The sequence below is a fragment of the Peromyscus maniculatus genome, chromosome 5, assembly GCF_049852395.1.
Source record: "Peromyscus maniculatus bairdii isolate BWxNUB_F1_BW_parent chromosome 5, HU_Pman_BW_mat_3.1, whole genome shotgun sequence".
Classification (NCBI taxonomy): domain Eukaryota; kingdom Metazoa; phylum Chordata; class Mammalia; order Rodentia; family Cricetidae; genus Peromyscus; species Peromyscus maniculatus.
Window position 1 is genome coordinate 30,057,466 of NC_134856.1, and position 18,141 is coordinate 30,075,606.

An 18,141-nucleotide genomic window follows, 5' to 3' on the forward strand; every position below is an offset into this window, starting at 1 on the left:
TGCAAGGCGAGCCTGGCTCCTGGAGGTGGTCTGGGAGAGGGAATGCTGTGTAGCTGGGAATCAGAACATTTGAACAACTGGAACAATGTGTTTCACTTTCATTTCTGTTGCTGTGACAAACGTTCCCACCAAAGGGTTTATTTAGTTTACAATTCCAGGTGTCTTAGTGAGGTTTTCTATTGCTCTGTCAAAACACCGTGACCAAAAAGCAAGCTGGGGAGGAAAGGGTTTATCCAGTTTACACCTCTACATTGCTGCTCATCACTGAAGGAAACCAGGATAGGAACTCAAGACAGGAACAGGATAGCCAGGGCAGGAACCTGCAGACAGGAGCTGATGCAGAGGCCATGGAGAGGAGCTGCTTACTGGCTTGTTCTCCTGGCTTGTTCAACCTGCCAGAACCCAGAACCCAGGACCACCAGCCCAGGGATGGCACTACCCACAAAGGGCTGGGTGAAGAAAACGTATTGGTGAAATTATTAAGGCCACTCCACGTAGTTAAAAGGGAGGTTTATTTTGTGGGGTAACTCACAAGTGAAGGGATAGGTAACAGGGTCTGGGAAAGGTGTAGCACTGTCCAGCAGTGTTCTCTGGACAACCCTGCTTGGTCTACCTTCAGCGTCCAGGGTCCAGGAACCAAAAGCGCTGGCGCATCCGGATCTCGGGTCTTCAGGGTCCTCTCTCAGCCCTGACTTGTAGGCGTGACAGTTACCGAAGCCTCAATGGGGGTTGGAACTTCCAGATCAAAGCTGGAATGGCTACCCACTACAAAAATGCCTTACAGCTGGATTTCATGGAGGCTCTTCTCAGATGAGGCTCCCTCCTTCCAGATAACTCTAGCTTGTGTCAAGTTGACATAAGAGCAGCCAGCACAGCAGGCGACAGTCATCATCTCAGGGAAGTCTAGCAGGAACATTAGCAGCTGGCCACATGCTTCCACAGTCGAGAGCAAAGACAGAACCAACACCCTGTTGCATGCTTATTACTCAGCTACCTTTCTCTATTCTTCTGTAGTCTAGGACTCAGCCCATGGAATGGTACTTCCTGCTTTGTGGGAATGTCTTCCCTCATTAATTAATAATAAAGACAATCTTTCACAGACATGACTGAAAGTCAAAATCATCTAGCCAATTACTCATTATGACTCTTTTCCCAGGTGATTCTAGGTTCCATCAGGTTGACAATCAAACTCAGCAGCACTAAACATATGCATGCATGTATGTATGTATGTATGTATGTATGTATGTATGTATGTATGTATATATCATCTATCTATGTATCTATGTATCTATGTATCTATGTATCTATCTATCTATGTATCTATCTATCTATCTATCTATCTATCTATCATCTATCTATCTGTCTATCTATCTACTAATCTAATCTAATCTAATCTAATCTAAACTATTCTCTCTGTGTAAGTGTGTTAGTGTGCCAGAGTCATCATCATGTGTCTTCCTCAATCTCCATCATAATTTTTGAGTCAGGGTCTCTCACTGCACCAGGAGCAAACTAACTCGGCTAGACTGGTTGGCCAGCAAAGTCCAGGGATCCTCTTGTCCCTATCCCACTCCCAGTACTGGAGTTACAGGTGAGTGCCATCAACCCAACCCAAACCAGTTCTTCATTGTGGGTGCTGAGGACAACTCAAGTCCTTATGCCTGAATGACAAGCCGTCCACTGACTGAGGCATCACCTTAGCCCTGCCTCATTTTTAAAACTAATGATTGCATTTCCTTCTCTTGAAAAGAAAAAAACAATTAAAGTTACTTCCATTTTCGGCCCTCAGAAACAGAATTTTGGTAAAATTTTATTTCAAGTTAGAATTGGAATTACTCCTTTTAGAAAAATAACAGTGTAGGACTTTTGAACTGTGCCCACACCTAATATCATGTGGTGAATCTCATCTACAAAACAGTATTACAGCTTTTAATGTCATCCATCACTGTATTTGATAATAAAAGAGAGCTATTTGAACAATTGGAAACGCTGCTGGCTCTAGGTCTACAATTCTATTTCATTCTTTTTTCGCACCAGGCTTCTGATCTACCCCTTATTGGCTTCAAATATGCCTTTTATATTTAGTGTATGTGGGGCAGGCTGGAGTTAGAATCTGACATACAAAACTATTGTTCCATAACATATTTATAGATCATTCCACCACATAACCATGTAGAAAGGTTTGCATATCATGTCCTAGGTCCAGCCTGACAGGGAATCCCAGCACTGAAGAGTGATCATTTATTCACTGTCTCATGGGTCAGGTACTTACCCTGCACCATCTCCAAACTCCAAAGCACTGTGAGAACTTAAGTATTACCTAGTTAGTGATCAGGATGTCTGGTACCATGCTCCAGACCTAGAGTCAGTCATGTATCATGTAGTGACTTAAAGAAAGAAAGCTTGTATACAGAAAGACCTGCTCACAGCCCACAGCTCTGTCCTTCACCGTGTACATAGGGAGAAATGATTTTTCTAGTTAACTTCATCCTTAAAAATTAAGATCCTGGAGGGGAAGGGAGGGGGGTTTACTTGATCAAAACACATTATATGCACATATGAAATTTCTAATTAATAGAACATTGGGATACTGCCTAACCCCTACCGAAATTGCACAGAGGTGGGGAAAACCATAATGTCCACTTCAAGCTTGGCTTGTGGTTGTATTTAATAATTATTAACTACAATAAAGACTATGAACAGTGACGCCAGAGTTTCAACATGGCCTCCTAAGGTTATGATTCTGATTACAAAGGCGTAAATTTAAATGGAATCATGAAAATGAGATACTATCATTAGTCTCAATTACAATTAAAATCAAGTAAAAGCAGTTGTCAAACATTAAGCTTTAACAGACTGAGTTTAGAAATAGTATTTTTAAAGGGAATTTTATAAGCAAGAATCGAATTGCCTATTTTACATATGACAAGATCATTTTGTTATGTGATCTTAAAAGAATCTTAAGCACACTAGAGAATATTCATTCCGTGGTTTATCTGCGTGGCACAGGACAAATCACTTCAGGGGCTTCCCCCCTCTGTAGCTGCTCACTCTGTGACAATGAGTAGGTGTGTGGAATATATTCTAGAAGGAATACAGCTGATGTCTCCTCATCATGGCATGGAAGCAAGGAGACCCTTTCTGTGAGCCTCACTAGGTGATGTCTTCTTAAGAAGACAGTGTTCTATGACCTGTGGCAGGCCCTCCTTTCCAGTGCACACCTCTCTGTAATTCCACTTTCCTTAAGGGCAACAGGAAAGTCCAAATCACACAAAGGCAGAACAATGTCCTAAATGTGATAACTGATGGAAAGAATGCTCATGACTTTACTATTACTAAAAACAATTAAATGCTTTAATTTAAAATCTTAAATACAGTTTAATAACTGTAAGGTTATTTAAGAGGTAAGGGAGAGATGGCTTAGACCGGAAAAGCTCTAGCTGTGTAAGCCTGATGTCTCAGGTCTGTCCTGTATCCCATGAACCCACATTAGAAGCCAGATGCTGTGTTGTATATTCCCAGCGCTCCTGCAGTGAGATGCCAGGCAGAGACGAGAGACTCACTCTGAAGCTCCCGGGCCAGCTAGCCTGGAATGCTCAGGGCGCTGGCAGAAACAATCAGGTCCTGACTGAAGAAAGAGGAAGGCAAGAGCCGACTCCAGAAAGTAGTCCTGACTTCTACACGCATGCCAGTTTCTCTCTCTGTCTCTCTGTCTCCTCTCTCTGTCTCTCTCTGTCTCTCTCTTCTCTCTCTGTCTCTGTCTCTGTCTCTCTGTCTCTCTGTCTCTGTCTCTGTCTCTCTCTCTCTCTCTCTCTCTTGCACACGCATGCGCGCGCGCACACACACACACACATACACACACACACACACACTCTTACACAAACAAACATTTTTTAAAAAAAACTATTAAGAGTCAAGGATTAAAAGCAGATGTTTAGTGAGTATAGACTTCTAGAGTACTTGAGGTCACATTCTCCTTATGGTTTAGTTAGCAATGGGAGATATTCAAGGAAACTGTTGTCAAATATGTTAAAATGTAAGGAAATTTAAAGGGAAAACTGTTTGGAGGAAAATCCAAACCCATTTTAAATGGTGTTTCCTTATCAAGCCTCTTTTAAAAACAGGCATTTTGTTAATGTTGATTAACATTCTTTTCATTATTCTTCCTCTTTAAAGTGAAATTTCAAGGCATATTAGATGATACAAAAGACAGCCAGTCAGCTGGGCAGTGGTGGCGCACGCCTTTAATCCCAGCACTCAGGAGGCAGAGGCAGGTGGATCTCTGTGAGTTCAAGGCCAGCCTGGGCTACAGAATGAGTTCCAGGAAAGGTGCAAAGCTACACAGAGAAACCCTGTCTCAAAAACAAAACCAAACAAAAATCGAGAAGACAGCCAGTCAGTGCTTATATAAGGTTGTCTGGTGGGGACAGAAGAGGAAGCCCACCCTGTGCTTCCACACAAAGGGAGAAACATCTATGTGTGGTTTCTGGTGTGTGTTCTTTCACCAGACATGACACAACAGACTTGTTTTCCTTCCAAGCACTTTTTAAAATGCAACAATTCTCTGACTCCGACGGGTTCATAGCTCAGTAGAGGTTAATTTTCCCTGCTAAGATGCCTTTCTAAACTTGTGTCTCTTCCCTGTGGGTCACTACCATAAACTAGAACTCAGCCTGAGAAAGAAAATAGATCCCAGTGTCTGCTGTGCCAGAGTTCGAGGCCTACTGAACTGAGCTCATAGTGAGGAATTATATTGTAAAAAAGTTAGAAATTTTATTAACAACAACAAAAAGAAATCTTTCAGGCTTCCATTTGATTTTTGCAGCAGTTTTACCACTTCATGGGTAATTCTCAAAGTACAGCTGATGATTGCTGGGTATGGAGGCAGAGACATGCTAGACCTCTGTGAGTTTGAGGCCAGCCTGGGCTACAGAGCAAGTCCCAGGACAGCCAGGGCTGTTATGCAGAGAAACCCTGTCTCAACAAACGACACGCACATATATAATACACATGTCTGGTGATTAAAAGGTGTGCAGACTGCCGAAAAGGGAGTGGAGCGCTGAATCTGAGCTCTTTTTGCCTTTTCATCAGTGGGAACAGACCAGAGTTCACGTGGCACCCAGCCAGAGAGGCAGGTGAAGGACTTGGCCAGATTCTCCGTTCCGTGGGCAGGATGGTGCACACCCCCCATCTCCAGTAACGGCTACAGCTCATTGGGTAATCTGCCTTTCTTTGTCCTTCTTAGCACCGAAAACCTTGCTTTCCAACATTCTGAACTTTCCTTTTTTGTCTGCGTGAGTTCTCGTCTACCTTAGTTTTGACTACAGCTCAGTTCTCAGAGATGATGGCGAAATTAGACAAAGGTCAGTTATTTTAATATTTCCAAGGTGCACCATAAATATATTGAATTTTAAGTATCATTAATTGGTAATTACAGTAACTGAAACTCTTTAAATAAATCCTAATCAGATGTGTCATAAGCACATTTAATTAAAAAAAAAAACAGAAAGAGAAGGTTATTAGAAGGATTTTAATTTAGTAGTGGTATTTCTATAAATATTTCACATTTTCTTCCTTAAAATTTATTTCTATTGAGATTTTTAGTTAAAATTTCTATAAAAGGGCTATTAATACCTTCCATTCCTATTCGTTTTCCAGTTCATATTGTATAGTAACAGCAATATCGAATTGTGGAGTCTGTTTACTGGAGAAATGCTATGTTATGGCTACATTAAAAAAAAAAACCATAATCCTGGCTGGGGAGATGGCACAGGAGGCAAAATACTTGCTGTGCATGTGTGAGAATCTTAGTTCAAATCCCTAGAACCCATGTAAAAGCCATGTGCAGCAGCACAGATCTGCATCTCAGTGCTCATCGGGGAGACTGGAGGCGAGATGGAAGACTGAGATCAGGAAGGCCAGCTAGCCTGTGGCAAACAACTTAAAAGATACATCCTACAAACACACAAAGAAACACAGAAACATCACACACACACACACACACACACACACACACACACACACACACACACACACACCCTACATGCACACAATGAAACACACACACACACATACATACATACATTATACATACACAGAAACACAGGTAACAGAACACTCAACACAGACTACTTCTGTGCTGATTCTACAACTACATTGTTCAATCAGATCGGAATGGTAGATTTAAGTGTATTTTATAAATCTTGATACAGTTAATTAACGATAAAAAGGAAATCAGAAGTGTGATCTAGAAAGAACAGGAAGTTGTCTTTGCTCTTCTACATTTTTATTCCTTCAGGGCAAATATTTAACATGTCCACAAATTAGCTGTTGTATAAATAGTTCCTATTTTATTGATAACCAATGCACACTGATGGAGTTCTGAAGAATGGAAAATCATTTTTAATAGGAAGGTGCATAAAGCGATCTTTTATTGTTTCTCAAGTAACTTAAACATATGTGTACCCATTTTTATCTTCCTCCGTCTAAGACAGGCAAGGCCTTTAAGATTTATTTTCTTTTGTTTATAGAAGAGGAAGCAGACGGTCAATTATTTGCTCAGTCTCAGAGTGGGTAGCACCGCTCCATAAAAAAAAAACGACACTGGCATCTATGCTGGTGATACCTTTATCATGCAGCTGTTTATTGGGGGAGCTCATGGTAAGGATTCAAATGGCGGAGTTCATGAATTCAATTTATTAAAGGGCTCCAAACAGGACCATTCTGGGACAGGACAGAACCCCTCGATATCACGTCAGCAGCTGTGAGCATCTCTGCTCTGCGTTGGCTGCTCTCCTTTGTGATGGGGACCTGAAGAGAGGGAAGGAGATGGCACACTCACCTACAGCCTTTTTATGGCAACTGCAGGTGGCTTTGAAGTCTCCTTTTGGAAAGGGAAGCTTTGCTTCCTGTTCTTGTTTCAGAGTAACTGAGTTAGGCAAGGCCAAGCTCTTAGAAAATGTATTTCACACAACTCTGCTTCTTTCTAAACAGCCCCTCTATCCTGGTGAAGAAGCCAGAAGGTCATTGGATAGAGGCACAAAGGAGTAATAGAAAAGAAACCATCAGTATACGTGCACTCTGAGTGTCTCTTGGAGGGTAAAAGTTTGGGGAACTTGAACGATTGGCATTTTTTTCTTATTTTCTACAGAGATTTTTTTTCTTCCTTTCCATATGATGGCTCCCTTGAGTGTGCTACAGTTGTCGTTTAGGAGTGGTCACACTAGGAAGAAGAGCAGCAGGAGCCCACACCCCAGCATCACTATCCTGGCTGGCCTGGCTTGCTCGTGCTGAGGGCCCAATACCTTTAACAGACTTTTGAGTTCTCCATGTAACTTCCTATGCCTCTTCCAGGTAGCCATGATGGCTGCTGACTTCCTGTTATTCAAGCTCACTGACTGCCATCTAGCTAATGGCTAACTGTGCTGTTGATTTTTAGACTCTAAAGAAAAATCAGCAGGAAAAGAATGAATTCTTTTTTTTTTTTTTTAAATATAGCTTTTCTCTTTCTGAATGGCTTCATCCCTTTTTGGAGAATAAATTTCTGTAACCTCAATAGTTCTAAATCCTACTCCTGTACCTGATGCTTAACTGGCAGCCTCCTCAAGTCTGTCAAAAATGGCCATCACTCCCTAGAACTACCCACCATTAAGTCCTGCCAATTTTCCCTTCTCACTCCTGAGCCAGGCTTCCCACTCAGCTGGGCTAATTCCACCTGCAGGAAGGTCCTTACTTCACATCATGCACTATCCCTTCCCAGTTGTGCCCTCCTCTCCAAGGCCCCGCCCTCCACTGGACCTCACTTATGCAACATCAAGGAACAAAACCAACAATGTCACTGGTGTCCCTCCCCCACCAACTGTAAGTAACTCTATACAAAGCTGCTGTATTCAAGAGAAAAGCTGAGATTTCTCATTCCAATATTCAGGCTTTGGTCAGAGGATCTTTGTTTAATATGCTCCTTTACCTCCTCTTGGGTATGGTCTACTTTAGTCAAGCAGGCTTTCATGGCACTGCGGGAGACCTAGAGGGTGTCCTCAGAGACAAGCTCTCAAGTCTTCGTCTATACCTTCTCCCTTCCAAGTTCACTCACTAACAAGCCCATCTTTCTAACTCCCAGGCAGATTCTGTCGGGGCATTGACTTTCAGGAAATTCAACAGTCCTCATTTTTAGGACTTAATTATTTTCAAGGTTATTAAATCATGCAAATTACATGATGCTAATTACACCATGAGTGCATGTCAAGGGAGGAGATGAATCTCTTGACTCAGGTGTGGTTGTGAGCTGGTATTCATATAGCAGACATCTAACAGCTAAAGAGTGAGTTTCATTTGAGAAAGACCTTCTCTCAATGTTTCCTTGAGCCTTCTTAGAGGCTATATATAATTTTTATCACACATAGGAAATGAAATATAGAAACATAAAATTTTCAAATAAGGCTTCAGATTAATATCAAGATGTTATAGAGGCACTTCAAGATGGTAATGATGACTGTTTAAAAATATGAGGTTCGTTCCTTAAGGAAGAATAGAGACAACCCAATTTTTTTTACTATTAAGGCAACAGTATTTCAAATTAGAATTTCAACTTGGAATGAGTATGAGTTAATTATTTAGAATATAGCAAGATAACTATTAAATTATAATGTGCCCATCCTCAAGCCCAAGCTATTGCTCTACTTTTTATGGGTAAAACTAGCTGAGATCTGAGGTAACTCTAAGAGAAGGATGGCTTATGTGCTAAGTGTAGAGTTTCAGGCTAGCTGGGCTATCCAGGGTTCAAATCTCAGCCCTGGCTCAGGTTATATATGCTTTACTGGGCTGATCTTGAACATAAGGATGGCTTTCTGTTCTCCTGATTGAGATTTCTCAATTTTGCCACATGAAGTGAACCTTGATTCAAAAATTTAAGCTACTTGGAGCTTCCTTTGAATAATACTAATTTTCATGGCTCCCGTATCCCAATGTCAAATCATTTTCTAATAAGTTGCTGCAAAGTATTTTCCACTCTAGAGAATCAGATAAATTGCACATATGTGCATGGAGATGAGCCTTACACGCATACTAGTTATCAAATACACAATACGTCGACACATGTGGGGTGTTGCTTATGTAGTGTTTAGCAAATCAAATCCCTCTCAAGTCATGATTGTCTGGGACTCTGGACTGGCTAAAGGTGAGCAAGAATAAGAGGATGAAGAAAAGTCAAGGTTGGGATGGAAAATGCTCAGACAAGATGCTTGAAGCTGAGAAAGGCCATCCATAGCCAGAGACCCAGCAGCTAAGCTTTTTCTGCATACATCAGGAAAGGAGGGGAGAGACATATTATTTCTGTGTGCTTATACCATGCATTCCGTCAAAAACTCTGAGGTCTGCTTCTCTGAGAGCCCTTGTCTCAGGCCATTGCATCTGCTCTCATGGATAATAGTTCTTAAACCTTCACTCCCAAGCTTGCTTTTTCTGAAGCTTCAGAACCATGCACCCCACTTGCTGTTACACACCTGAGTGCTCCACAGACACTGCAAACGCATTCTACACCAAGCCTCACTCTCCCACCTTGTGCTAGCAATTCTTCCCTGGTTATACAGCATCTATCACCTCTCCAGACAGCATATCAGCAACTCATTTGTTATGTTCTTCACTTACCTGCCCCTCACAGTACTGTAAGCTCCCTCAAGATAGGGCTCATTGGCCATTTCCTGTATTTCCTTGATCCTAGCCCAGTGTGTCCTAGAAATGCAGAATACAATTCCTGGGATTCAGAAGGAATGAATCAATGCTTGCTGAACAAATGACCCTTTCCTCTCACACCCCCAAGACACGCCCACTCAGTATTCTGCCTCAGAAAATGTCACCAGTAATGGAGCCTGGGGAAATCACTTTCGAGTTTGGCTTCCTTGCCCTCCATTCAGAGTTAATGACATTCTTTGATATCTTTGTCCCCCCTGTCATCTCTAACCCCGATGGCTTTGGTCTATTCTCGGTGATCTCTTGCCTGAATGATGAAAGTAGCCACCAGATGTATCACCACGTTGGTAAATGCACGTATTACAGCCAGATCCTAAATGAGACACTGGGCTTACCACTCAGCTATGAAAACGTCCAGGGGTTCGGTTTTCTTTTTTTTTTTTTTTTTTTTTTCGAGAGAGGGTTTCTCTGTGTAGCTTTGCGCCTTTCCTGGAACTCGCTTGGTAGTCCAGGCTGGCCTCGAACTCACAGAGATCCGCCTGCCTCTGCCTCCCAAGTGCTGGGATTAAAGGCGTGCGCCACCACCGCCCGGCTTAGGGGTTCGGTTTTCTAAAGGATGAATTCAGGCTCCTTCTTGCTGTCCAGGACTGGGACCCAACCTGTGTCTTTACCTCATTTCCATAACCTCACACCTTGGATTTTACACAGCGGTAACACAAAATTGTCACCCTGCCCTTATCTCGGCTCTACTGCTGAGGCTCATTTCTGTACAGTCACTGTGGGGTCACTTTGGGAGCCTTCACTCACCTCCCAGGGGAGCCTAAACAGTATGTCTATGGTGTGTTTCCATAGCAACCACCGTTTTCCACTAACACTAACACAATATGTGCATGGAAGAGAGAAGCTGTGGTTAAACGTGAATTGTCCCCCATGGTCACCTGTATGAATGCTGGTTCCCCAGCAGGGGGTGGCCTTGAGTTGGGGCCTAGCTGGAGCAAATGAGCCACTTGGGGGTGTGCCCCGAGTTTCTTAACCCAGCCCCATTTCCTGTCCCTCTCTGCTTACTGAATGCAATGTGACCAGCAACCTCAGCTCTCAGGCTGTGTCTTCCTAGATATGATGTGCTATATCCCTTCCAAGGGTAAGCTCCAAATCCCCCACCCCTCAAGTTCCTTCTTGTCAGGCATTTGATCACAGCAACAAAAACTAGTTAATATATCCATGTTCATAAAGATACTACAGTAAATGGAATTAGCTGCCATGGCTCCTATCTTGAGATAAAAAAAAGACTATGGTCAATTTCATTTTTAAACTATTTGATGGGAAGGCTGTGAGAGTCCTTGGCTTTCCCGTCTGAGGGAGCAGAGGCAATGGACGTGGACACCCATTAACCTTGTACAATTCTGGGAACACTAGGGGCTGATCTTATATTACTAAATGAAAACATCTGATGGACATCAAATTATTCCCTGCTTTATCATTGCCTTAATTTTATATTGCCAGAGGCCAAGGGATATATTTGAGTTACTCAATACCTTCCAGACTGACTTGCATCTCCTCCATTGGAGGTCTTTATTTTGTGGCACAATGGTCAATTTTATCCTTTAGCGGAACACACACTTGCTCACTTACACTCTGGCTTGCAAATGCACACGAAGCACACAGATAACCTGAGTATATTGCATGAGACACACTTTCTTCTGGACCTACTCAGTTCCCTCATTCATCTTAAAGGAGCTAAGAAAATTCATCATTTATCACGTGTAACATTTCCTTAAAAATATTTCTCTCTATAGAATCATGAACCAATAAGTCTCAGGAAGTGTACACAGTGAAGCAGACATGAAATGAATGGGGTGCAGCCTCACAGGTGGTATTAATATTTGAAAAAAATAAACATTAACTTGAAATGAAACCTTTAAGGCAATTTCACTTTAAGAAATAGACTTATAAGTCTTCTCCTTTAAGAGAAACAGAGGTCGGCACTTGACTTAGTTGATCTAAGCTGGTGAACTTTCAGCCTAACAGGTCTGCTTACAAAAACATAAATCCAGTTGACCTTACTTAATAATGAACTCTCCTCCTTTTATAGCCTTGGAACTATTTGGTGATTTGTGGGAGCTGTGTCTGCTACACACTGCTCATCTATTGTGTATCTGCAGAGGAAATTAGATTATAAAATAATACGTGGAATCTAATCCACTCTGCTCACTGAAGGATCACCACATGAACTGCGCAGACAAGAGGAAGTTACAATATTTTACTATTGGTGCAGGACGGAGGGACTGAAAACCCAAAGGAGAATTAGAAGTTCCATACCAGAATTAAAATGCTGACATCAATTCTAGGACTAGTTCTGGTTAGAATTTACTGATTTGGTGTGGGGATCCATAGAGGCTCCCTTGTAAGGCCTTACTCAAGGTCAGAAAGTCTGAGCTTGCTTTATTCAGCAGGGCTGCATAATGGGATGATTTGGCCAGGGGCGTGGTGACCAGGTGTTTGGAAGGTCTACACTTGGTTGTATGTTGTGCTTTGATCTTAAAAGGGGGAGGTCTTTTGCCTCTCCCCTTGTTAGTGTATAAAAAGCCCATTTGAAATAAACTTGAGGTGGCTGGGTATTGACCCAGGGCCCTCCTGAAACTATCCTGTGTCTCTATCTTTTCTCTCTGTTTACATCTATATTTCTTCCTATTACTCCCCAGTTCCTCACTTCCCACTTCAAGGGACCTTTCAATAGGCCAAGGCTTAACCCCAACACTGAACTCCAACAATTTGGGGTAGCCATTTCCCTTGATTGTTCTGTGTCATAAAGGGCATTGCTGGGCTTATCCAAACATGCATTTGGTGGCTCTTTATAATTGGAGCTTCCTTGCTGGGCTCTCAAGGAAGGCTATCTTATCCCAAAAGATTTTGACAGACAAGCTGAAAGACTTGTTTGTGACTACCAATATTGTCTCAACTGTGTAACACTTAAAGGTACCACCCAACCAGCATTGCTACAGAGGCTTCATGGAAGAACCCTGCACAGATTCCAGCTGACAACACAGATTCCCCTCCACAGACTTTCCACAGAATTTTTACAGATCCCCTTTGAGACCTGTTGAGTCTAGGACAGTGGTTCTCAACCTGCCTAATACTGTGGCCCTTTAATACAGTTCCTCAACCATAAAATTACCTCATTGCTAATTAATAAGTATCATTTTGCTTCTCGTATGAATTGTAATGTAAATATCTGATATGCAGGATATCTGTTATGCCACCCCCAAAGGGGTCATGACCCACAGGTTGAGAGAACCTCTGGTCTAGGAGGATCTTAGCATCTCAAGGGCATCCCTAAGCTGGTATGGAGCTCAGGACGTGGTTGGACATCCTGTCTATTCTCGCATAATGCCTCCTCAGCATTCTTTGGTACCGTGTTCCCCTTTAGTGTTGGTTGGCTCTCCTCTTCTCTGTTTCCCCTAGATACTGTTGTCTCAAATTCCCTGCTGTAGTATAAGAGGAGCGTAAAGATATCAAAGAATCAGAAAAGAAGAAACACTTAAATAAGCAAGCATATGTATGCATACATGTGACATTATGCATAGTCACATGTACACATACTTAGGGTACTACCTAAGTTCTTCTTGATGTTTGGATCATCCCTTTATTAACCCAGTTGGCACGAATAGAATAAAAGAGCAGCCAGAGTTTTCATGAGAATGGAAAGAACCAATTACAAGAGTTGGGTAGGGTCTGGGTTTGGGGGAGAGAGAAATACAAAATTCACAAATATAAAAACAAAGAGGGCCATTTGTACTTTAAATCCACACTTGCCTCATGTAGCTAAATGTTAAAAGTCAAATTCCCAATTTAGAATGTAATAAATTTTATTAATGAAAGTCTTAGGGCTGGGGGTATGATGCAGTGGTCCATTTGCTTAGTAACGCACGGTCATCCCCACACTTCAGCACACACACACCAAAGCTCACCGTACCAAAAATCTAAAAAGTGACAAACCTCATCATCACTCTGATTGATCTACTTTCTAACAAACAAAAATGAAGTACCAATACCAGGGATTTCCACACTTATTTATACCCTAGTTACAAAAATAATTCTTGGTGGATTTCCACAGAGACTATTTAACACAAACTAAGCAAGAATCCCTAAAACATTTTCTTTTTCCACAGAAAAAGGCAGATTCTGGAAAGCATCAGGTCTGGGTTCTGACCCGGAGCTGGCCCAGGCAAGGGTGGTGGCAGCTGGCAGCGTGGAGGCCTCTGCAGCCACCCCGCCCCACCCTGCCCCACCCCACCCCGCCCCGCCCCACCCCGCCCCGCCCCGCCCCGCCCCACCCTGCCCGCCCCAGCCCGCCCCGCCCCACCCTGCCCCGCCCCGCCCCGCCCCGCCCCAGCCCGCCCCAGCCCGCCCCGCCCCGCCCCAGCCCGCCCCAGCCCGCCCCGCCCCAGCCTGCTCCATCCCACCCACCCCGCCCCGCCCCGCCCCAGCCTGCTCCACCCCGCCCCACCCTGCCCCACCCTGCTCCACCCCCACCCTGCCCCACCCCTGCCCCACCCCTGCCCCACCCTGCCCCACCCTGCCCCAGCCCGCTCCAGCCCGCCCCAGCCTGCCCCGCCCCGCCCCACCCTGCCCCACCCCGCCCCAGCCTGCTCCACCCCGCTCTTCTCCACTAAGCTTTGTTTTCAGTGTCACTTACTTAGTTACTAATTAGGGAGAAGAGGAAGAGGACGTCTGGGGCGGAAGGGGCCAAGAGTAATTAGGAAGGAGCCAGCAGTCGATTTACCTATTTATCTTATACTGAGCCAATCGTGTGCAAGGGAAAGAAAATCAGATTGATACCTCTGGTATTGTGAAAAATCTATTTTTTTCATTTTCTGAAAATCAACTTCCTTCTGGTAACAGACTCTACCTTCTCTCAGGGCAGCACCCTTGTCAAACTGAGTCTTGGAGCTCAGGTTGTCTGGTTCTGCATCCCTCATGGTGAGGAGATTGGCAAGCTGAGCCACATTCACTTTGAGGCAGCTCTGTGGGGACCTTGATAGGAAACACCAGGAACAAACCACCTGCTTTCAATGGAGGCCTGGTCGCCCTGTCTCTAGGCCAAGAGATAATGGGCAGGCTAGAGCCAGCACAAACCCAATGGCCCAGGGAGTTCGAACAGCCTGGCATAGGACTGCGGCTCACACAAACGAAGTCTGTGTGCTAGGACTTTTCCAGCATAAGGGCCAAAGAGTTTCCTCTTGGCTCCAATCAGTTTGAGATGAAGTGTCTGTTATTTGTAACAAGAATCCATCTACTGAGAGAGAACGACTCAGCTCCTATTACTAACTCTATGCTGCACTCTGGGACTATTAGATAATTGAGAATGTAAATCAGGCTGGGGTGTGGCTCAGGGTAGAACACTTGCCTACATGCATGAGACCCTAGGTTCAATCCCATAACTGTATGGGAAAAAAAGTATCAATCAAATAATGTAAAATCAACCTAGGAGTCAAGTAACTTCACACTGCAGAACTGAGAATATGACTGTGATCTCTGGCAGAAAAAAAAAGGTGAACCATGGATACTGCTTTTCCAAGTCCCCATGGCACCAGCTTATCTCTCCTCAAATTTCCCAGAGAATTTAACCTTACAGGGTCTTCATGTGGAGCTTCTTAGATGCATAAATGTCAATGACAAAATAATTCTTCCAGTAAGAGTGAGAACTCTCCACATTCACACAATTTTCAACATGAATAAAACCATCTGGCCTAAGTCTGATGTTAATTAACTGCTTGCCAGTGAGGGTAAAGGGAAGAAGTAACCATATTGACTTAAGAAGTACTTGTTTACCTGGATGGAAGCCAAAGCTAGTCTACACATACACGTTCAACCCCGGGCAAACTTTTCATTTATGGTATTCACACAGAAACCTTCAGCAAGAATAAAGGATGAAAGAGGGAACTTGGAGTTTGAATAATTGAACAACACATGATTTAAATCTGAGCCTGCATCCTATATTAATGTTTTAATTTGCACAAATGCATATATTTGCAGGGAAATATCAAGGAGAGGGAGAAGAAGAATTCTGTGTGACTACTGAAAAACACTCCTCTACAACATGCAGATTGAATGCACACTGACCCAGAATTCTTGTTTCAGACCGGCAAGCTCGGCAGGTGACTTCAACAGCTCTTAGTAAATGCCGCTCAGTGGGAAAAAAATCTCTGGTAGTTTTTAAGATAAGTTATCATTACTATTCATTAAGAGATTACATCAAAAACATTCTGCAAGAGTTTCTCAGTAACACTGCGAAGTGGACTGTGCAAGCAAAGAACACTCAAAGAGGAATGCATAAAGGGAACACCCACATGAACATTTACCTTCCACGGCTCTTTTGAAGAAGACTTTGCAGCTGCCACAGGTCACTACCCCGTAGTGACATCCAGAGGCCTCGTCCCCACACACCAAGCAGATTTTGGAAGGTCTTGAGGATCCAGTAGAAACACTTCGCAAAGTCGAGCTAGGGAAAGAAATCAAGGTTTAAGTAACTTCACTGCAATGGCACATCTCCTGTCCTGTTCAGTAGCATTCCCAGTTTTCAACCATCCTGGCCCCTTGAGTGAATCCAGTTTCCATGGTCATGTTGAATGACTCAGAAAAATGAAGGTAAAGCCATTTAAATCGGTGTGTGTGTGTGTGTGTGTGTGTGTGTGTGTGTGTGTGTGTGTGTGCGCGCCATCAAGAATGGTAGGCATATAGGCTTGGGAGAGAACTCAGTGGATAAAGTACTTGCTGAACATGGATGAGGCCTGGACTTCAGATCCCCAGAACTCACATACATGCAGGGCCCACCTGTAATCCCAGGACACAAAGGCAGAGAAAGGGAATCTTCAGAGCAAGCTGCTAGTCAAAGCAAAAATGCTTTGGGTTCAGAGAGACTCTGCCAAGGTATATAAGTATATATATCATCAGTTTATGTAAGATGCTGATTGATGGAGGAAGACATCGGATATCAACCTGTGGCCTCTACATGACGTACATGTGCACACACACTTGCCTAATACACATATAAGCATGCTTGCACATGTTCACACACACTCTCCTAATACACATATAAGCAAGCATGCACATATGCACACATAAGAAAAGAACAGTGTATAGTCAAGTCTGTGGTATTGTGTTCCCCCAAATACTGTACATGCTAATAAACTTATCTAGGGTCAGAGACAGAGCAGCCACAATATTAAACATAGAGGATAGGCAGTGGTAGCACACGCCTTTAATCCTAGCATTCCAGAGGCAGAAATCCATCTGCTCAAGGATACATCCAAGCATGGTGACTCATGCCTCTAATCCCAGGGAGTGATGGTAGAAGGCAGAAAGATATATGAGGCGTGAGGGCCAGAAACAGAAGCATTTGGCTGGTTAAGCTTTTAGCTGGTTAAGCTTTTAGACTTTCGAGCAGCAGTTCAGCTGAGAGACATTGGGATGAGGACACAGAAGCTTCCAGTCTGAGGAAACAAGACCAGCTGAGAAGTTGGCCAGGTGAGGTTAGCTGTGGCTTGTTCTGTCTCTCTGACCTTCCAGGGTTCACCTGGCTCAGGTTTGATTTTATTAATAAGAACTTTTAAGATTCCTGTTACACCAGTCAATTCCCAACACTGAGAGATGAGGGGGATATCACACATGAACACATTCCTTCCTCTGCCTGTTCTGAGAATATTTTAGAAGCTATCCCCACAACGTCTCACCAACATGACTGCACAAACACGAGCTGAACAAGGAACACCAAGAAACACGCCAACGTGGACGGGGCAGAGACCACTAGACCTCACACTACACAAAGAACTACAGTGACTAAGGAATAGTGAGAGCAGGAGAATACCGTTTTCAAGGGAAGAGCACACCAATGGTTATCCAATACCAAATGGCCATCCCTGAAAACACACATAAAGGTAACATTATACAGACAGAGCATGAATTTGAAATGTAAATATGTATGTATGTGTGTGTGTATGTGTACATATGTGCATTTAATAACAACTAATGAAAAAAGATATCACGAATTTGAGTAAGAAGAGGTGTATAGAAATATTTGGAAGGAGGAAAGGACAGGGGGAAATGATATAACTATAGTCTCAAAAATAAAAGAAAATTTATTTAATAAATTTACAAATCCAAAACCAAACTTTAGCCTTTTTATTATTTACCTTGATAGATAACCTGAAATGTATATTATATCTGGTTTTAATATTGATGGTGTCCTTTCAAATTAGTAAGCAAAATGAATTATGTTGAATATACATGTAATAACAGGGTTTGGGGTAGGGCACAAAAGTAGCCCTTGGAGAAACAATCTGTTTGGAAGCTGTTTAAGAGGAAGCCTCTCTAGATATTTTATACGTTACTGGGTTAGTCAATGGTACGCTCCAAACAGAACGCCTTACATTCTGATGAGGAGCAACAGGTGAG

The 18,141-nt window shown here is 43.1% G+C and overlaps 1 protein-coding gene across 11 annotated transcripts in view; it reads right to left on the bottom strand.

The window, feature by feature from the left end:
- Nucleotides 1–18,141, bottom strand: part of Nr3c2 (nuclear receptor subfamily 3 group C member 2) — a 331,912-nt gene that overhangs the window by 143,689 nt on the left and 170,082 nt on the right. For 7 of the 11 annotated variants that reach the window (XM_016001822.3, XM_016001825.3, XM_016001819.3 and 4 more), the window contains one exon: nucleotides 16,038–16,189. In XM_016001822.3, coding sequence (XP_015857308.1) covers nucleotides 16,038–16,189 — 152 coding nt within the window. The remainder of the gene's footprint in view (nucleotides 1–16,037; nucleotides 16,190–18,141) is intronic. The other 4 variants (XM_076571976.1, XM_016001820.3, XM_006983292.4 and 1 more) reach the window with 1 other exon arrangement.